At 47.2% G+C, this 20,081-nt stretch overlaps 1 protein-coding gene across 1 annotated transcript in view; it reads right to left on the bottom strand.

The window, feature by feature from the left end:
- Positions 1 to 7,163: 7,163 nt before the first annotated feature.
- CKMT2 (creatine kinase, mitochondrial 2) overlaps positions 7,164 to 20,081 on the bottom strand; it is a 35,447-nt gene continuing 22,529 nt past the window's right edge. Inside the window, exons 7-11 of the mRNA XM_059492002.1 lie at positions 16,972 to 17,057; positions 14,373 to 14,496; positions 11,554 to 11,688; positions 11,056 to 11,181; positions 7,164 to 7,393 (exon numbers count right to left, since the gene is read on the bottom strand). Coding sequence (XP_059347985.1) covers positions 7,274 to 7,393; positions 11,056 to 11,181; positions 11,554 to 11,688; positions 14,373 to 14,496; positions 16,972 to 17,057 — 591 coding nt within the window. The 3' untranslated portion in view covers positions 7,164 to 7,273. The remainder of the gene's footprint in view (positions 7,394 to 11,055; positions 11,182 to 11,553; positions 11,689 to 14,372; positions 14,497 to 16,971; positions 17,058 to 20,081) is intronic.

Here is a 20,081-nt window from a genome sequence, read left to right as displayed (position 1 = left end):
CTGCCCCCGCTGGGCTGGGCCGGGCACGGGACTCTGGGCTCTGGGCCGGGCACGGGGCTCTGGGCTCTGGGCCCGGCTCGGGGCTCTGGGCCCGGCTCGGGGCTCTGGGCTCTGGGCTCGGGGCTCTGGGCCCGGCTCGGGGCTCTGGGCTCGGGGCTCGGGGCTCTGGGCTCTGGGCTCTGGGCTCCGGGCCCAGCCCAGGCTCTGGGGTCCCAGCCCTGCCCCACAGCAGCCCCAGGGCTCCTCCAGGGCTGGGCAGCTCTACAGGTGGGGTCTCACCCGGGGACAGTGAGGGGTCACCCGGTAAATCCCCGGCTTTGTTATCAGAGGAGGCCACTCAGCAGCTGAAATTAATGTTGATAAGCCAAATAATGCTTCCCTCTTGCCTCAGGTTAGGCTACTGCCTCTTGTGTTTTTAGCATTTTACTGGATCCCCATTGTGAAAACTGTCAGTCACTTGTTTTTTAAATTTTAAAAGTTTAATAGTAATGAAATGGTTATAAATATAGTAATACAATTACAGTAATAATAATTTGGACTAGGACAATATGAGACAATAGAAAGAAAGAGTTACAGACAGTCCGGGTGCCTCTTTCTGGGCAGCATGAGTCCAAAAAAGGCCCCACGTTAACAGAGGATTAACCCTTAAAAGCAACAGCTTGTTGCATATTCATACACCTCATCCATGATGCATAAATCCCATTCAAACACAGGATTCTCTCTGGGCATCTTCAACTTCTTTCTCTTAATCCTGACAGCGCCTTCGACGCGGGAAGAAGTTCATTTCTTCTGATAATGGGGCAATAAATTCTCTGAAAGATTCAGATGTCCTGTGGCTGCTATCTCACTGCCAGTCCTTTCTTTAAAAAAGTATCCTACATAGCATAGTTTATATTTTAATATTTTTTTATAACCTAAATTTATATTTAGCACACTACTTAGGAGAATTAATACAGCATTACTTTCTAACACAACACATATAATATTCCTTGTAATATTTGCAAAAAGCCATAAAATATGCATTTTTAACACCCATGAGGCTTCCTGGTTGGTGTTATAAAGGTATATGTAATATACATACGCTGGATAAAACCTATAAAGGATATTACACTTCCCCTAGTAGTTATCCCGAACACTCGAGTCTCCCCGGAGGAATTGGCGGATTTTGCCGATTTTCCGGGGTTTTGAGCCCACTAGAGGGAGATGTGCACAAAGAGTTCCCTGCACGGCACCGCTGCCTGGCAGGACAGGCCCGAGTTTAAGAGCAATTAGCGCTGACTGCTGATAAAAGAATTATTTATGAATGCCGTGCAAAAGCCAGGAAATGAAACCAGAAGGGACCAGTCTGTCTTCTTGAAATTAAAACCACCTCCTTTGCTGGTGTAGTTACAGCTCAGCCACAGCATGAGGTCCCTGTTGCTCCTGCAGCTTGCTTGCTTGCTGCTTGGATGAAGTCCTAAATGTGCTGTCCTCTCTTTCCCAGCCTGGAATTTTATATGTGCGTGTATCTAGACAGGATCGGCCACCCTTAAGATCCAGCTTTGTGGACAGCTTCCTGCTCAATCAGGCAGACAGCATTTACCTCCAATATCACCTGTTTGGCAGAGGCCACACCTGTTTTATTTTGCACTGGTGTGGGATTTGTTCCAGGTTGGCATTTACTGGGCTGGGAGCTCCCCAGGTGAGTTGTGAGCAAGCCAGCAGCAGTGCAAATAATTGTAACTTCTTCTTTTTCATTAATTTGTAAAGTTTTTCCCAAGAAGCAGCAAGTTGTGTGAACACAGCACAGTGTTCATGCATTCATAATGCTCACACCCCACACAGGAGGGTTTGTCTGCTGAAGGGGCACCAGAGGCTGTGGTTGTACACACACACACACACACACACACACACAGACACACACACACAGAGACACGACTGATGTTATCTTTGTTCACTCTTCTCTGCCTGTGTGGTTTGGGTAGTTGACACTACTTGGCAGAGTGTCAGGGTGACATTTTCCTGGTGGTTTTAATTTGAATGTAAGCCTGGGGAGAGAAGGGAAAATCAGGCCCTGTGCCCTCTTAAATTCTGTTACATCTGCAACAATCTGAAGCTGCTGTGCAGGTGGTTCCCTTTGATTTATTCTCCATAAGATGAACAGATTGCTTAGCATTTACTGCTCTGTTTTCTTGTCAGTGTTAAAGGATTACCTGTGCTACATTTAATCTTAAATATTGATGGATTTTGAAGGCTACAGCCAGGGCAGCATCCCCTTCAGTGAGCCTGCTCAGCTGATGTCATTTCCACCGGGCTGTGCTGCTCACAGCTGTGACCCTTTCAGGACACTTAACAACCATATTTAAATAAGTTGCTCCGTTAACTTTTGTTGTTGGGTCAGCACAGATATTTATTGGTTTATGTTCAGGGAAATGTTTAAGTGCCTGGATGAACTGAAGCCTTTGAAGGTAAAGGTCTGTGGTCAGTTATTTTATTGGGCTGTTTTACGCTGCAAAGCTGCTGTTTGTTATTCTTGTATCAAAATGACAATCTGAGAAACTGGCTCGAGTTGGAATGTTAGACATTCACTGTCAGGATAGCACAAGAATTTTCCCTTATCTCAGCTTTAGGTGGCTGCCTGTTGAGCAGAAAACACTGTTTTCTCACAGGAGAATGTAATTTTGTTTTTTTCCAGAAACCCACAGTGAGGAGATGAATGAATTTAAACTGGATTTGCACAGCACTTAGCTTAAGCTTTTGTCTTCAGATCACAAAGTTGTAATTTCTAGGGTTGAAGGTGTGGATAAACAAAGGAGGAATGGGTTACCCTCCTGTGTTTGGATACAGTCCTTTTCTGCAGGATTGGCTGTATTTTGGAAAACTGCTGCATTTCACAGAGAAAAGGAGAAGGAACAGGCTGAAACTGCAGGCAGCAGCCGAGGTACAGATTCCTTGGCAGAGGGATCAGCAAGGGAGAGTGCTCTAGTCTTTTCAGTCTTACTAATTTCTTATAGTCCTCTTGCTCAAGAAAAGGATAAATTCCTCATTTCTACAGAAAAATCAAAATGAATACAAATAAATGTTGAGAAATATGCCAGTAGTTCATGCAGTTATGGCCAAGTACCAGGTAGATTAGCAGTAATTTCGAGGCCCAAATGCTGGTTCAGAAAGCAGAGCATAAAACTGGAATGAGAGAATGAGAGCTAGGACAGATACCTCTTAAAGGTGTACACTGAAAACTTACAGCATATTCAAAACAGAGTAGACATAAAATAGATAAAAATTAACTGGCATAATTTATCAGCTTTCTTTCCTCTTTCTTTCCTCTCTACTGGGTCCACCTAAGGTCCCTGAAGAGTGGGTAGATTAAAAACATACTTTCATTACCCTTGTTTACTGATAGACTTATTACTGTAATATGGCTGATATTTTCTTATTAGGAGCTCAATACTTTTGTGTAGTAATTAAGAGTGAATTAAAAATGTGTCATCAGTCATCAGCACCAGGCTGGGCAGTGGGTGACTCTGTGGCCTCTTGGGAGATTTGGCTTGGTAAGATTCTGTGCCATATGCAGTGCATTTTGGGCTTTCCCACAGGCATTTTTGCAGGCAAAAGAAGTGACTGTTTAAGCCTTTAATCTTTTAATGAAACCTCAGGCTGAAGGCAGACTGTAAGAGGCATTGCAGCAGAGAGATGAGCATGCAACTCTTAAATTGCATTCCAGCAAATGTCATCAGTGAAGTAATTCTGCGTAGAAATATTAGCTGTAAGTTATTCCTGATGTGATCTGCTCCCTTTTGGGTTTGATGTTTCCAGAGAAACATTCTATCAGGCATGCTCAGGTGTGCATTGATCCTGCAGGAGTGACAGAATCATGAAGGTGCAGAGCCCATTGTCAGTTTTGTTGGGGCAGCCAAGGATTGCAGGTGTGAGGTGTCACAGGTGAGATCAGGGGCACCTGCTGCAGGTACAGACTGGTTTGGGTTGGGAGGGACCCTGAATCCCACCAGTGCCACCCCTGCCATGGCAGGGTCACCTTCTGTGGGAATCCACAGAATCAGAGGGTTTGGGAAAGCTGCAAAAGGCCCCAGAGACAGCAGAACTGTGATGGGAGCCAAGCAGCAGCCATGAGATTGGGCAGCAGAAAAATTATTTAAACTGTAGAAAAGCAAGGGCAAATAGAGCAATGGTCTGTGCATTAATGCTTGTCTAGAATAACTCCCTAAGCTGCAGAAAAGTTTATCTAGCAAGATATTAGGAAGGTTGAAGCTTAATAATGGAGCTGTGTGCGTTGTGTTTGAAGGCTCACAAGCAGGTATTGCATTTGAAATAAGCCAGCATTGTTTAACCAAAGGTACCTGTGCTCGTAGTGGTTGGACAGAACTACTGTCAATATAGAATATACAGTGTACAGATATAAATACTGTCAGTGTGCTTTTGCTTTGTGTGATTGGTCACAAAACTCATAAAGTGAGTTGTGACATTGAGTTCTGTGTCTGCTGCCTGGGATGTGAGCTGCTGGCACCTTCCATTGCCGTAGCCATGGGCTGAGAGTGATGCTGGAAAATCAAACAGCTCAAGGCAGTTCCCAACAGCCCTGTCCTGTTTGTGGTTTGTGCAGAGACCCTGGCTGGGGACACCTTCCCCTGTCCCAGTGTCCAGCCTGGCCTCGGGCAGTGCCAGGGATGCAGGGGCAGCCCCAGCTGCTCTGGGCACCCTCTGCCAGGGCCTGCCCACCCTGCCAGGGAACAATTCCTTCCTAGTACCTCACCTCAAGTGGCTGTTTTCTCTGGCCTTGTAATGGGAAATTCCTGCCCAGTTCTCACCCTCCATGAACTGCCTAATGGAGCAGTGGGCTCCAGGTGGGCTTTGATGCATTTGGGCTTTGATGGAGCTTGACCCGAGAGATTATTTCTGCTGGTCCTTAGCTGCTTTGTCAAGAGCATTAGAGAAGTGCCTGAGGCATGGCACATAGCTCCTGGGGCACTTAATCAAATAAATGTCAAAGATTTATAGAGAATCAGAGTCTACCAGCAAAGAGTTTATTGGCAGAAGAGGGTCTCAGCAGTGCAGTACTTGTGGCGTGGGGAAAATAAAAATGACAAACAAGAAGTAGCATTTTATGTCAAGAGTTGGTGCGCAAACCCAGCTTTTGAACCTTTACTATTTTCTTGTTGAGTGATTATCTGTATGCTTTCCTTCCTTTGTGTGGGCGCACAGCCTTTCAGGTTGTTTGTTTCCTGCTGCAGCATTCAAGGAGCAGCAGGAAACCAACTGTGCTTGTTGCTGTGCTCCACAAGGATGAGTTCGTTCTGCTGAAGATGCCGCTGTGGAGCAGAGCAGCCACCGTCCAGCTGCCCCTGAAGGCCCTGAGGGGCACAGAGCCTGCTGCCCACACCCCATCCCCAGGCTGGGCTCCAAGCACACAGAACGCTGCCCTGAGCATTGTCATGGGGGAGGAGGACTGAGCAGAGACATCCTGCATTGACTAGTCGCTGCCCAAGTTTAATTTAAAACAGTAATTTGGATGTGGCATGAAGAATGAAAACACACCATTCGTGTGAAGCGGCTGAGTTGCCCTTGCTGGCTGTATAGAGATCATGGAGAGAGAGAAAGGTCTCAGAATGGAAAATGTGGGTGACAACAAGCCTTTGCAAAATAAGCCGTGTGAGGAGGAGTGTTTTGGTTGTGAGGGACATGCTTGGAAGCCAACAAAACAGAATGCCACCATTGGAGCAGTGCCTCCTTCTCCTTCTCCTTCTCCTTCTCCTTCTCCTTCTCCTTCTCCTTCTCCTTCTCCTTCTCCTTCTCCTTCTCCTTCTCCTTCTCCTTCTCCTTCTCCTTCTCCTTCTCCTTCTCCTTCTCCTTCTCCTTCTCCTTCTCCTTTCCTTCCTTCTGATGAAAGTCTTTCTTCCATTCTTTTAGTATAGTTCTAATATATCATTTTCTTTTAATATAATATATATCATAACATAATAAACCAGCCTTCTGAAACATGGAGCCAAGATTCTCTTCTCCTCCCTGGTCCTGGGAGCCCTGCAAACCACCCCATAGTTCCATCAGGGGACTGGCTGGTGAGTGATGCACCTCATCCTCCAGGCCGTTAAGGGCACTGAAAGAGCCACCAGCCCCACAGCAGCCCCTCAGGATTGCTGTTTGCAAGGGGCAGCCCACTGGACGTTGTGCTGCTGCCCATCAGCAGGAGAAAAGCAAAATACAGGCTAAAATCTGAGGATACTTGGCCCACAGCTGGGTTTTGTGTTGACCTGAGAGTTTTGGAGGGCTAACAGTGGAGCCTTTCCAGTTTTGCTTATTTGCCTTCTATGTAGAATCAGCAATAGTCTGATTCCCTCCCGCATAATTACTGTTATTAACCAGCATTTGGAAAGCCAGCAGCAAAATGCCAGGGAATGTGCCCAGCATAGACGAGCAAGTAACAGTAATCACATGGAAGCTCTACACTCTGCAGCTCTCCTTCTGAGCCAGCACACCCTGCTGCTGATTTTCAAGAGCAGCTAATTCACCATCCAGCTCTCAATTAGCTTCCAATTGTGTCTTTAAAATGTCTGTAGCCAGTTATGGGCCAGCTATCCAGCCACAGCTCTGCAGATATGACTCACCCAGGGACCTGCCTGGGAACCGGTGTTCTGGCTGTGAAACACTGAGTTTCCATATGCAAAAAAGCAGCAATCAGTGGGATTGTCAGCGCTTGCTGGTTTTTTTCCTTCCCGCTGTGCTGCTGAGCACGTGGACCATGGTGAGCATGGAGATGTCCCTTGGAGTGGGAGCACATCCTCAGGGGCTCTGGGGAGCGGCAGCTGAGGCAGACCCTGTCACCTCTGGAGCTGAGAGCTGCAGGGGGGCACTGGAGCTGGGCAGGTTTAGGTGAGATGCACAGTATCAGCAAACTGATTTGCCTGCTGGGTTTGGGGCCAGGTTGCTGCAGCCCAGGGGCACGGGGAAGAAACAAGCAGGATGGCATTGTAAATACATGCACAAGTGCTGCATCGAATTAGAGATTTGTGATTCTTGCACAGCTGAAGTGGTACTTTTCTTACCACCAGCCAAGAAAGGGAAGCAGTCCCCCAAAAAAGCATCCCAAGGTGGTTGTGTGGGTGCACCCCAATAGAGCTGCACCCAGAGAACTTTGTGCCAGTGCAGGCAGGCATGGAGGAGACCTGAGGTGTCAGGCAGTGTTTTATTACACAATGCATTTATACAGAGATGTACAGGGGTGCCTTTCCAGCACAAAGGCAGCCACATTTGGCCTCAGCTGCGGCCATCACCAGCAACTTCATCTCCTGCCAAACTGAGGCAGAGGGGGTGGCACCTTGATGTCTTGGCCTCTTTCCAGCTTCTTCTCGCAGTCAACCAGGTAATTGACCCCATCGATGACAATCTGGACCAGCTCCACCTGCAATAGCAAGAGGAGAATTGTAGTGGCAGAGAGTTTAACTCATCTGTTAATAGCAGAGGGGGAAGTTGGCCTGTGCTGTCACCACAGCAGACAAAGCTGAAAGTGAGGAGGGTCACAGACTTCACACCTCCTCTGGCTCAGGGAGTACACAGTGTGCAAAGCCACAGTAATTCCCTTCTCCTGCTTGCCCTGAACAGCAGAAACTTTCAGTTAGGTCCATGAAGCTATTTCCACCAAACTGTGCTTCCAGAGGAGCAAACCAGCCAGGCAGAAGCCCCTATACAAGGTGATCAGGCAGGAGCTGAGGGACCTGTTTCAACCATGAGCCCTGAGAGGGTGCGGGGTGTTGCTGAGCAGAGCGGCCTGGCCCAGTGTTCCCCACTCTGCACGAGGGGCTGAGGGCACAGAGCAGCTGTGCTGTGAGTGTTGAGCCCTGCCAGGCAGTGCCTGATGAAGCACTGAAGCCCTTGCTGTGTCTCCCCAGCTCCCAAGCCCCAAACACCCCGTGCTTTACTTCCAGAGACGTGGAAGTAAATTGGGGGGGATGCTGGTGCAAGGAGAGCACAAAGGAGGCTTGTCCTGGTTCACAGCAGCCCTGAATGCTGCTGGGGCCTCAGGGTGGGTGTCCCTGATGTGTCTGGGACTGGCAGGAGGGCAGGGACATTGGCAGTGCCTGAGGGGGCTCACAAAGCCCGGCTGTGTCCTTGCCCTGGGGAGAGCAGCCTGCCCATCCTGCAGCTCAGGAATCATCCTGCACCCAGCACTCCTCACTTCAAGCCTTGGGATCTAAATTTTATATTTTTTTATACCCTGTACTGCTTTAGTGTGTAACTCTAAACTCCCTACCCTGTTTTCCCTACTGTTTTCCCATTTTATTCAGACAAAACAATTCCTCTCTAGGCCTGAAACTCAAGGACACCTTATTGTCTCAGATGCAAACAGCAGTGAATTAAGAGGGACACACCTGGAAAGAATGACTTCATTACCTGAAGCTGTAATTGGAGGATTAACCCCTGAAATGCAAGTGGACCAAACTTTTACCTTTATGAAAAACTCATGACCATCAACCACCTTGGGTGTAGTCTATTGGAGGCTTTTGACAGCCTGGACTGTGCCCATTGAAGGCCTCTAATAAATACCTGCTTTTATTCCCTTAATCTTGTCTAGCCCCCGTTCTAGGCAGCCGCTCCAAGCATCAGAGTGACACTGCCAGGGGTGGGATGCACTCCAGGCCCAGAGCAGCACCAAAATTCAAAATTCTGCATGGCAAGGCGTGGTGGTGTCTTCATAACCTGTTCCAACAAGGGCCCTGTCCCCAGCAGACAGGTGACACTTAAGGACCACAGACCCTGTGGCACTGTGAGGCAGCAAGATAAAGCTGGTATTTCTTAATCTCCATGAAGTGGTTCATTAGCAACTTTTAATAACTGGCTTGTTGAAACCAAGTGTGAAGACTAAATCCCATTGTCTCTTTATTGTGGCAGTTGCTGATTTTCAAGGGATTTGTTTTTACTATAAAGCATTTCAGTGGCTTAGCAATTTATTTTATTGTCTTTTACAGACTAGCTGTGTTGGGAATTCAGAGGTCTGAATTTGCAGCCTCCATAAGAAAACCAATTTCATATTAAGTTTGCATTGACCAGTAACTGAAACAGAGCAGGAATACAAACAGTTTTATCTTGCAACTTTGGGAGCATAATTCAGTTCTGCAAACACATTTACCACATAATGGCATTTATTTAATTATGTACTGAAAAAATTTATCCTATAATAAAACTTTTCTTATCCCCTTGGGTATGTCTTGTCTCATTTAGATTTCAGAGTCTCCAAGGTAGGGCTTGTGTCTTATCTGTTGCCTTAATCCTTTGGATCCTTGCTGTAGGAGGCATCACTGACTTCAGTGGAACTCTTCATGTAAGCAAAAATGTGTAGGCTTAGGCTGTCTGTCAGCAGGACTCAACTCATCATGCTGTGTAATCCTGTTTTTTATCATTAATGGATTTCAATCTCTGGTTCAAACACATGTTTTATGTTGCAATGCAAGGTGTAAGCAGAAGTGTGTATTCTACCACCATCTGTTAAACCCAGGTGGGGCAGTTGTTCTTTATCTCTCCCACAGCCAATCCTCTCTCCAGGAGCTCTCTGCTGTCCATGGCCCATTCATTATTAGTCACCTTCTGTCCACGGCCCATTCATTATTAATCACCTTCTGTTCACGGCCCATTCATTATTAATTGTCTCCTGTCCGTGGCCAGGGAGTGTCCCTGCAGGGCTGATCCAATCCCAGCATCCCATGGGGAGATGCCCCGCCCAGGGGAGGAGCCAAGCATTCCTGCCTGGATCCAATCTGAGCTTTGGGACAGCCCAGCAGCCTCTGCCCCCTGCCCTGCCAGAGGAGCAGCTTTCTGCTGCCCTGCACGGCCAGAGGGAGCCCAGGCCCATCTGCAGCAGCCCTGGAGCTGCAGAGGAAAACTCCCCCCTCGTGCAGGATCCCTGCTGCAGCAGAGCCACAGCTGGCACTGCAGGAGGGCTGAGCCCCCGTGGCATGGGGCTGGGGCACCGCCCTGGCGCTGTGGGGCAGGGGCTGTGATCGCTCTGGCTGTGGGTTGCTTTGTGCTATTGCATTTGTATTGTTCATTTTCCTGGTGAAGAACTGTTATTCCTGCTCCCATATCTTTGCCTGAGAGACCCTTAATTTCAAAATTACAATAAATCAGAGGTAGGGGGATTGCATTTTCCGTTTCAGGGGAGGCTCCTGCCTTTCTTAGCAGACACCTGCCAGCTCACACTAAGACAACACAGCTCTCAGAGGACATGTGAGAAAAGCCCCAGCTCCTCAGTCACTGTGGGTGGAAGCCTTGTGCTGCTGTGTAACCCTGGAGGAAGTGTGTGACTCAGCAGTGAAAGGAACACAACAGCCTTCACCAAGTCTTGTTTTAGGGCCTGAGTCCCTGGGTGGGTTAGGACTCCGTGCCTGCTTGCTTCCAGCACCTGCATACCCTCATGGGGATCCTCAGCACATGGTCATATTTGTGCAGCTTGCTCAGGGTTGGTTTTTGCACTGCCAGGACAGGAGCTTTTACCAAGCACTTCATGCACGTTATCAGTTCTCCTTTCAGTAAGCATTTCCACTGGACCAGATTCACAAGGAGTAAAAACTGCCATGGTGTCACAGACATCTTTTATGGAAAATCCTTTCCTTAGGATTTTTCCTTCTGAGAAGCTGAGAGGCCTCAGGAGCAAAATGTAAACATTGATTATCTGCTGCTGTGGGATGCAACAGGTGCATCTGTGATTGGCTCATGTAGTTGTTTCTAATTAATGGCCAATCACAGTCAGCTGACTCAGACTCTGTCCGAGCCACAAGCCTTTGTTATCATTCCTTCTTTTTCTATTCTTAGCTAGCCTTCTGATGAAAGCCTTCTATTCTTTTAGTATAGTTTTAATGTAATATCTATCATAAAAAAATAAATCAAATCATCTGAAACATGGAGTCAGATCCTCGTCTCTTCCCTTACCCTCAGACCCCTAGGAACACGGTCACAGCCATGGATCCAGTGGGCTCAGCAGAGGGACACGGGTCATTGTCAGCACAGATCTCAGCTCAAAAGCAGGGAGGAAACTCCAAACAAAAGGAAGCCCCATGAGGAGCAGCTTACCTCCGAGCGCCCGAGGCGGTCCAGGTTGGAGATGTCGTAGATGTCAGCCACAGCTGCCGTGTCCACGCCGCCGGTGCCGCGCTTCTGCAGCCGCAGGTTCTCCAGGATTTTGGAGAACCTGGGGTCCTGCCAGGAGAAACAGCCTTGAGTTTCCACTGTGCCTCCCACTGTGTGTATGAGCAGAGTCACCGCGGTGCTGTGACCCTCACAGCACTGCCACGAGGACAGCCAGAGGGGGAGAGTTCTCTCACTCCTTGTGGTACAGCCCCTCTTTGTGTCTTCCCGCTAGGCAGATTGATTTCCACAACAAATACAGCAATTTGCAGCGTTACAGCACGCTCCTTCAGCCATGCCCTATCCCCAGACCTTGTTACACACGTCCTTTTAATGTAAGCTGTCATTTCTCCTCTGCTCCCTTACACCCCAGGAGAGCTGGCCCGTGTCACGTTTACACCATGTCACATTTGTGTCCCCTTGCCCCGTTTCAGTGCCGTGTACCTTGCTGAGCCTGGGCAGCTTGACGTGGACCCCTGCCCGCAGCCCCGTGCCCAGGTTGGAGGGACAGGTCAGCACGTAGCCCAGGCGCTCGTTCCACATGAACTCCCAGCCCCGCTCCTTGATCAGCCTTTCCACCTGGGTGGGCACAGGAACAAAACAAAAAGGGGCAGGTTTACAAGTGCCTGATTGCCAGGTGCCAGTGCAGTGGCAGGAGTTTGCAGCTGGGTGCAGTCTGGTCTAGGTGTGGTACAAATGTTGGCACTCCTCAGGTAACCAGAAGGATTTATTCACTGCCTTCTCATGACTACTGATGTGGGAAATGGATTGCTAGAGTTCTCAGGGCCTGGCAGAAGGCTCACAGAGTGTGCAAACCTTGAGACAAGAAATGCTGGCTTAGAAATGCCGTGGAATGGACAGACATTGCTGAGAGAGAAATGGAGCCAGAAACAAGTTAAAAAGGATGGCCTTGTAAATAAAACTGGATACTGTGGGGAAACAGAACTGTGAAAGATGCACTGTAGTGGGACCCACAAGGGGTAATTTTAGATAATTGGCTTTAAGGCATCTACAGCACAGTGTGGCTAAAGCTGACAGGCTAAGAAACTCTTACGGTGTACTGCAATTAACAAATAGTTAACTTCTGAGTGTGATGGAGTGATTTATAACATCTGTACTGTCTCACTCTTCTCAAATGGAATCAACGTTTTGAAAACACCTCTCAGTTGCCCCATCTCTGGGTCAGAAAAAAGTATAATCCAAGAAATTACCTTGCAGGCTCTTGGCCACTTCACCAGAGAACTCCCTGTTGTGGTGTTTTGGTAAAGCCTCGGCCCATGGAGCCAGGTAGGATTTCACTTAAGAGTTGTGGCTTTTGCCATTTGTTTATAAATCAGTAATTTTGAACCAGGTTTGCAACACAGGTCCCCAAAGGACTCAAACACTATGAAGCAAACAGAGGGACCTGAACATGGGTTTTGTTTTCTAGCTGATGTCATGACTCCTTGAAGAGAACATTTGGCCTCTTAACTGCCATGCTTCCATTATAAGGAGACAACACAGCCTGTGGGTAAGACTTCTAATTAGTAGGTCTGTGACCAGAATTGACAGGAGAGTGAAATAATTACCAGCAGGAACAACGCAAGGGTCTACTGCCATTTGGATAACCTGGTATTCTGTTCACCCCTCTGTGCTTGTGCAAACCCAATACCATTTCAGGTCAGTTCTCATCTCCCCCTGAGGAGAACTGGATGCATAAATCAGCTCATGCTCGCAGGACTCCTATGAATACAGCTGAACACTTCAGGTCTGCAGGAGGATACAGAATAAATTACTCTCCTAGGATAATGTCTGTGTTTTGTGAGGGTCACACAATGGATGGTGGGAAACTAGACCTGATTTTCTGCCCCAGACACCTGCTGAGGGCACAGCTCCCTAGAGCTGCCCCACCACTTTCCATGCCCACATCCAAAGGCTGGCACGAGGGGCAAACCTGGGGACAGCACCTAGGGGCTGTCACCACCTGTGCAGTGCTGGTCTCACAGGTGTGCCTGGAATCCCACCCTGGAAACTCTCGGTAACCACCTTGGTGCCAGCAGAGCATAGCTCAGGTGGCTTTGTTTTGCTGTGCCCCAAAACCCACTGCAAACCCTAACTCTGACCCAAACCATTCCAGGGTTCCTTGATATTGCCTGTGGGACACAGTAAGACCTATTTCCCTGGTAAATCAACTGTTTTTTGGTGCCAGAGCAGGTGAGAGGGCTGTACTGAGCCCAGACCCAACCTGAGTCATACCTAGATCATCTGGGCAAAACTGTTTTAACCCATACCCTGTCCCAGGAAGCCTTTCTTATCACTGTGATTAGCTAGACTGAAATAATACCCAGGAGCCCTGACTATCAGTTCTCAGTATTTTAATCACAAACCCCCATATCTCCCCAAAACAGTGGGTCCGAAACCCTCAGTGCTGTGCACAACCTCAGCAGCTTCCACTCTGCTCCCAGCCTCAGAAATAAGAACCAGGAGGATGGGCCAAATAAAGTCTTCAATCAAGCAAATCAAACAACCCAAACAAAGTGCTTCATTTATGATTTCCCACAGAAGAAAAAAGAAAAGAAAAAGAAAAAGAAAAAGAAAGAGAAAAAGAAAAAGAAAAAGAAAAAGAAAAAGAAAAAGAAAAAGAAAAAGAAAAAGAAAAAGAAAAAGAAAAAGAAAAAGAAAAAGAAAAAGAAAAAGAAAAAGAAAAAAGGTATATTGTGGCAGCAGCTCTCTGGCCACAAAGAGCAGTGCACAGTTTTCCCAGGCATTGTCCTTGGGAAGGCTGTGAGAAGATCAGAGGAAATAATGAGAAACAATTCTTATCTTCACTTGCTGCACCTGTTGTTGTGCACATGTGGAATGTGTTATGGAGATTTGTTTACCACAGGGTGGTTTCCTAATTAGACAACGGTGATGGTGTTTGGATTCAAGGATCAGTTGGGTCCCCCTGTTGTATCATGACTGTCTGTAAGGGCAAGGAGTTTCTTAATAATTGTGGTATAATAAAAGACTGATCAGGCTTCTGAGCATCATGGAGTCAATGCTAATTTTTAACCAGCTGGGGGCCTGCGACTACAGGATATTTATTTATTTTCCCCTACAATTCAGCTATTAATCTGCCCATGTTTCCTGCTTTAGCTGTGTTGATGTGGGGTGTTGCGTGGACTGATGTGACTTCATTTCTTCATTTCATTGCCCCTGGAGATGTCAGCTCAGTGGGAACCACAGTGAGCAGGGCTGACAGCAGTGAACAAGCAGGAATGATGAGCTCACTGAGACACTACCTCTTTTAATCCACGGCAGAATCTTTCAAAGACACGCTTCATGTTGCCACCCTTCTCCATGGAGATCACCCTGGTGTGGTCCTCTTCATTAATCCAAATGAGAAATGTCTTCTCATTGTTGTGCCTAGTCAAGAGGGGAGGAAAAAAAAATTAATATCTTTTAAAAGGCAAGCCCTGAGAAATAACTGTCAGCATCCTCAGTTTTATCACAGTCTTCCCAAGCAGCAGAGATGTTAAAGTGCCATAATGGAGCTGCTGTGAGGGATGGGGGCTGGTTCCACCACGGGATCCCTCATGCATCCCTGTGGCATTGCAGGGGCTCCTGGGCACAGTGTGGGGAGGGCTTTGCGTCACATCATGCTGCTGTGGCCCTCCCTCAGGAGCACAGCTGGGGATGCAGCCAGGGGAGAAGCCAAGCTCTGCCCCCTCCCAGAAAACCCAAACACACGCATGCTGTTGGGAGCCAAGTAATGTGCACTTAGTTAATTTTTAATTTAATTTAATTTTGTTCTCCCCTGCCTCAAGCCCGAGCGTCCCTGGGAGCACTGGGTGTCTGCATCCCTCAAGGGATGTGTCTGGGATCCTTCATGTGCCTTCATTCTGTCCTTTCTGCTCAGCCAGAAAGGACAGAACCACTGAGCACCCACTCCTGCCTCAAACAGGCAGTCAGGGCTGGCTGTCAGGTGCTGGGTCACTTCTCCTGGCCTTTCCTCTGCTTGGCCAGTCCCCTACTCCTGCCTTCCTGTTGGGCTCTCTAGCCAGTCACCGTGACCCGAGAAATGTTAAAAGTCTCTTTTCCCAGCCTGGCACTTGAGGAAGGACCCAGAGATCTTCATTTCTCAGTCTCAAGGTTGTTTGTTGTTCCTTACCTGTAAAATTCTTTCTTCTGCCCTGCCCAGGTCCACTCAGCAAGAAAATCTAAGGCACTTTGCCTGCCCCAGGGCAGTGTTATCTTTTTGTACTAAAAACTGCGTGTGCAATATTTACAGTTACTTCCCAATACCCATCACCTGTGTTAGACACTGAGCTTCTACTCTAAACCAATCCCAAAGTGCCAACATCACCCAGAAGATGGAGGCCAAGAAGAAGAAGGAGAAAGGCTGGACATGCCCAGATCCCTCCGTCTTGTCTCCTGAACGCCCATTCTATAAACCCCAAAATCTGTTTTTCACCTTGTGATAAACTCACTATCATTCTACTTAATTTGTCGTGGCTTGCAGATCTTCATCTGAGGTTGGTAATTTGCTCCACGGGTCATAATCAAACCCAGAGGGGCATTTTGGGCTCTGTGAGTGCCAGGGTCTCTGAGCCCCCTGGCAGGGTCTGGGCTGCTCGGGACAGACAGAGGGATGTCCTGGCTCCTGACACCTTCCTACAGCACATAGAGGGTGATGGATGGGATCAGACTCATTTGTGCCAGCAGTGAAATACCACCAGGCTTGAGGCACATGAAATTGAAAGTTCAGGATCACTGAGAGCCTGACTTTCAGCTGGTCTTTTGCAACATCTCCTTTTGCTTCTTGCATTTGGATCTGGCCAGGGCAATGCTGAGCAGGGTACACATTCTGTGTCCTGACACTGGGGTCAGGCCAGGTCCAGCCACCTCCTCTTCAGTCGTGCTCAAATGCTGAGGGAGGGTTTTATAAATAGTCTGAGCTTGGCCTAACTCCCCTCCCCTTTCAGTTCAGTGATTGTCCCCATTGCTGTCAGGACCATGCACTTAAACCATGCCATTGCTGACAGTGCTGTTGGTGGAAATGATCTGCAGCCCATGACAAGGAAGGATCATCAAAAGCAAAATTATTTCCACAATGTACACGCTTTTTGACAGCAATTTTTTTTGCAAGAGAAAGGCAGATTTTTAAGATACGACTTACTGAAGTACTTTCCAATCACACTAATTTTTTTCCTTCCATTCTCCCTGGTATGTCACATGTAAAAGAAGCCAAAACCCAGGTCTGTTTTATTCAGGAAATCCCTGGATAGCAATTATGCTGCTGGTACTTCTGTTTGTAGAGACAATGAATGGATGCCTCAAGCTTTATCCTTTTCCTCAAACTTCCATTGGGACCAAAGAACCTGCAGCTTGTTGAATCTCATAGGAAGCTTGTTGAAATTAAAAAATCCTCACAGTTTTCCAGCAGGGTTTGGGGGTGATCAGGTATCACACTAGGTGATTCCTCAGAATGCTTTTTGCCTGTTTTTCCAGGGTTAAAGCATCTGGCAATGCCTGCAGTGCAGCAGGATGGATGCACTGCACAGCTGCCCCATCCTCTGCTGTTGGTTTGGGCTCTCAGAGCTGCTACCCCTTCATCTCCACAGCAGATGTTGTATTTGGGCCCAAAATCAAGTGTGTTGGGGCAGTAGAAACAGACCTAGAACAGAGCAGGAGATCCAACTTCCCTGTCTCCTTTTCATCCAGCTCATTTGGAAGGAAAGGGGCGCTTTCAGCCCCGGGAATTCAAACATTTCTCTTTTTGAAGCAAGCTGGGCATGCTGTGAGCGCGGGGCCCGGGTTCGTGCAGGGTTAGGACCAGCAAGGAGGTTTGTAAGACAATCCTGGGGCAGGAGACGGGAGCCTGCAGGTCACAGCACCTACCAGATGCCCCTGGCGTCCGGCCAGTCACGGGCCATGCCAGCACATGTCAGCAGCGGGGACACGGGCTTGTCAAAGAGAAAGTGATCCTGGGCACAGGACAGGGCCAAGGAGAGGCAGAGAGACAGAGAGAACAGAACACAGCTCCAGTTTATCCAGGAGGCACCGTAACCCTGTCCAGTGCATGCTTGTGAGGGCAGTGGAAGCGCAAGCAAATCGCAGCCTGGGAACCTGGTTCCTTTGCTGGAAATTAAAATCTCTTTACCTGGGAGATTTTCTTAACTCTCACAGATGCTGGCTGATATGTTTTGCCAAAAACATTTTTCAAATGTAGGGAGGGGTGGGTGCTGGGGTCTAAATCCACATGGACACAGAAAAGGATGCTCTGGAGGACCTGGCTCCAGAGATCTCCTCTGCATTCAGACACATTTCAGCATAGGAGAAGTCAACGAGCTCTTAGAGAAATTGGGAAAAAGGAAACAACAAAAACCGGACAATAACAAGAGCTAATTCTGAAAAGATACTTCTCCAGCATGGAGAATTAGATATTTATTCTGAGCATGAACTCAAGGTAGAATTGAATCAATGCTAATCTCAAGCCTTTGGAATCATAGGCTTGTTATATTCCTTAACAGAGATGCTGTTTGTGACTTAATAAATGTAGCACATGCTGTGCCACCAGCTTGCCCCATGCCTACTAGTTTAGAATTTTTTAAACAATTCACTTCGGGTTCCACACCCCCCCCCCCCCCCCAATAAAATGCGTATTTTATATTGATTTTCATGTGCGTGCCAAAAAAAAATAGTATTTCTTAATTCCTTCAACACTGCCATATCAAATGTCGAAGGCTTTTTGCTGGCAGTGTTGTTGATTCTATTCCTTTATTTTTAAACCTAGAGCTTAACTAGAAATAGTGAGGCAATCTATCCAGAAGGCATATGACGTGGTAGACACATTGATGTGCTTTAGTTAATTTTTCCCTTCATGAAGAATGAAATAATTATTTTCCTCATTTCACTTAGGTTTTCATCTTTGAATTGTTTGCAATGGACACGATGCGTGCAAAACCCCAACCGTGCAGGAAGAAAACGTGTAGAGTTCTCTCTGTTCTTCAGAGGGACACCAAATTCCCTTCCTCAGCTTGCTCCACTTGACACTTTCCTTGAAACAAAAACCCCCCTTTTTTTGCAAGAAAAGAGATGTTACTTTTCCTCATGAGCATATGGCCCAAATCTGCAAATTGCCGAATGCCCTCTGTGCCGAGTGCAGTTCAAGTAGCCCTGATTTATCTCACTGAAATAAACCCTGCTCTTGCAGGGCTGAGATGGAGCCTTTGCAGGCTGGCAGGAAACCTGATCCCACAGAGGGGCCAGGTCTGAGCTGCTGGAGGGGTGAGCACTGCTGTGAGGTGAGGAATGAATCTCAGGCCACAACATCAGTGTCTGATCTCTACAAATTTGTGTTATCAATCATGAAACAAAAGAAAACGAGATAAAATGCTGTTTCAGTGAAGCCTATTCCACTTCCCACAGGATTTAGCCTTAAGCCATGAAGGAATTACATTTTCCACATTCCCATTTCAACCTCTACATCCTGAAGAGCTGTCTCCTGCTGAAAATAAAACTTGCAACAGGTCATCAACATCTTGTTAATAAACATATCACCACAGACATTCAATACTGACCTTACATAAATTCTTAACTCCTGGTTAATCCAGACACCTGGTTCCAGGGTTATAAATAGTTATGTTACTTCATCAGCTCCCCTTTGGTTGATGTTATGGAATAATGTGCCATGAGTATAGCTAAGAGGGTACAGCCATTCCTTTGGACACTTAAAATGCACATTCAAGCTTTGTTTGACGCGTCACATGCTGTGACAAAATCCATGGTGAAATCCTTGTCTTTCCATCTGTGTGACAATGAAAACTCTTGTTGTGGGCCTGGTCCTTCAGTTCCCTGAGCACAATGACAGGGCTGGGAAAAGGTCACCTGGGTGCAATAGGCTACAGCTACTTTTGGGAAATTAGAATTTGTGTAGTGTTCGCTTATGAAATTACAGCCAAGTTTTGGCAAATTAGAATTAGCATCATTTTGATATAGAGAAATCACAAGCAAAGCCCCCCACTGCCACAGAATGGAGTAGAGATCCCATGTAAAACCTATCTCAGTGCAATACTTTTAGTTAGAATCATTAATACATTAATACAGAAAGTATCACAGTTTGCTCAAGGAGACGACCAAGGAAGGGTCCTGAATTTACCTCTTTACTTGTCCACAGAGGTGGCAGCAGCCACATGGATTTGATTTGACACAGGCCTCACTCTCTGGCATATAAATCCACGCCTCAGACCCGCACAGTGGTGTACTTAACAGAAATACAGACCCTGGGTGGCTTGCTAAATTACAAGCCTTGACAGCCCGTTAAGGCACAGGTTAATGATGCTGTTATCCCGCCGGGCAGTGTGTGCCCACGGGCAAAGCAGAGATTGAACTAAACCGGAGCCTACGCAGGTGCTGCTGGCATGTTGGGGAAGATGAGACAGGAAAGCCTTACAAATATGATTGCCTGGCAAAAGATTTTGGGAATATAGAAACTATAAGCGAGATGGAAATGAAAGCAAGCTTTGAGGTGCCTCAGTTACTGAACAACTCGAAAACAATGACACGGCCAGCTGAAGGTGATCCCCTATTGATGGAACAACACCCTCTGCTTGCAGACAGGCCCAAGGCTCAGAGCAGACCCTACAGCTTGGCAGAAGGGGCTCAAAGAGGAGTTTGTAGGGTTTGAAATGTAACACAGGATGGTAATGTAATGATTCTTATAGGCTGTATGGAAATGCTATAGGATTTGTATGTTGTACTAGATTGGTTAGTGAGAATCAGAATATTCAACACAGAAGAAGATTTATGGTATTGTAATGGGAACCTCTCATTCTTACTCTTACTCTTACTCTTCCTCTTACTCTTACTCTTACCTCTTGTCTCTTAACCTCTTGTCTCTTAGCTCTTGCCTTTTACACTTTTACCCCTTTTACTGTCTTACCCTTTTACTCTCTTACCCTCTCATCCTCTCTACCCCTCTTTTCTCTGAGGCGTGCTCTGAGCTGTGT

Source organism: Ammospiza nelsoni, chromosome Z (assembly GCF_027579445.1).
Source record: "Ammospiza nelsoni isolate bAmmNel1 chromosome Z, bAmmNel1.pri, whole genome shotgun sequence".
Lineage (NCBI taxonomy): Eukaryota > Metazoa > Chordata > Aves > Passeriformes > Passerellidae > Ammospiza > Ammospiza nelsoni.
The sequence above is the reverse complement of the archived record's forward strand: the minus strand, read 5'-3'. Positions and strand labels throughout refer to the sequence as shown.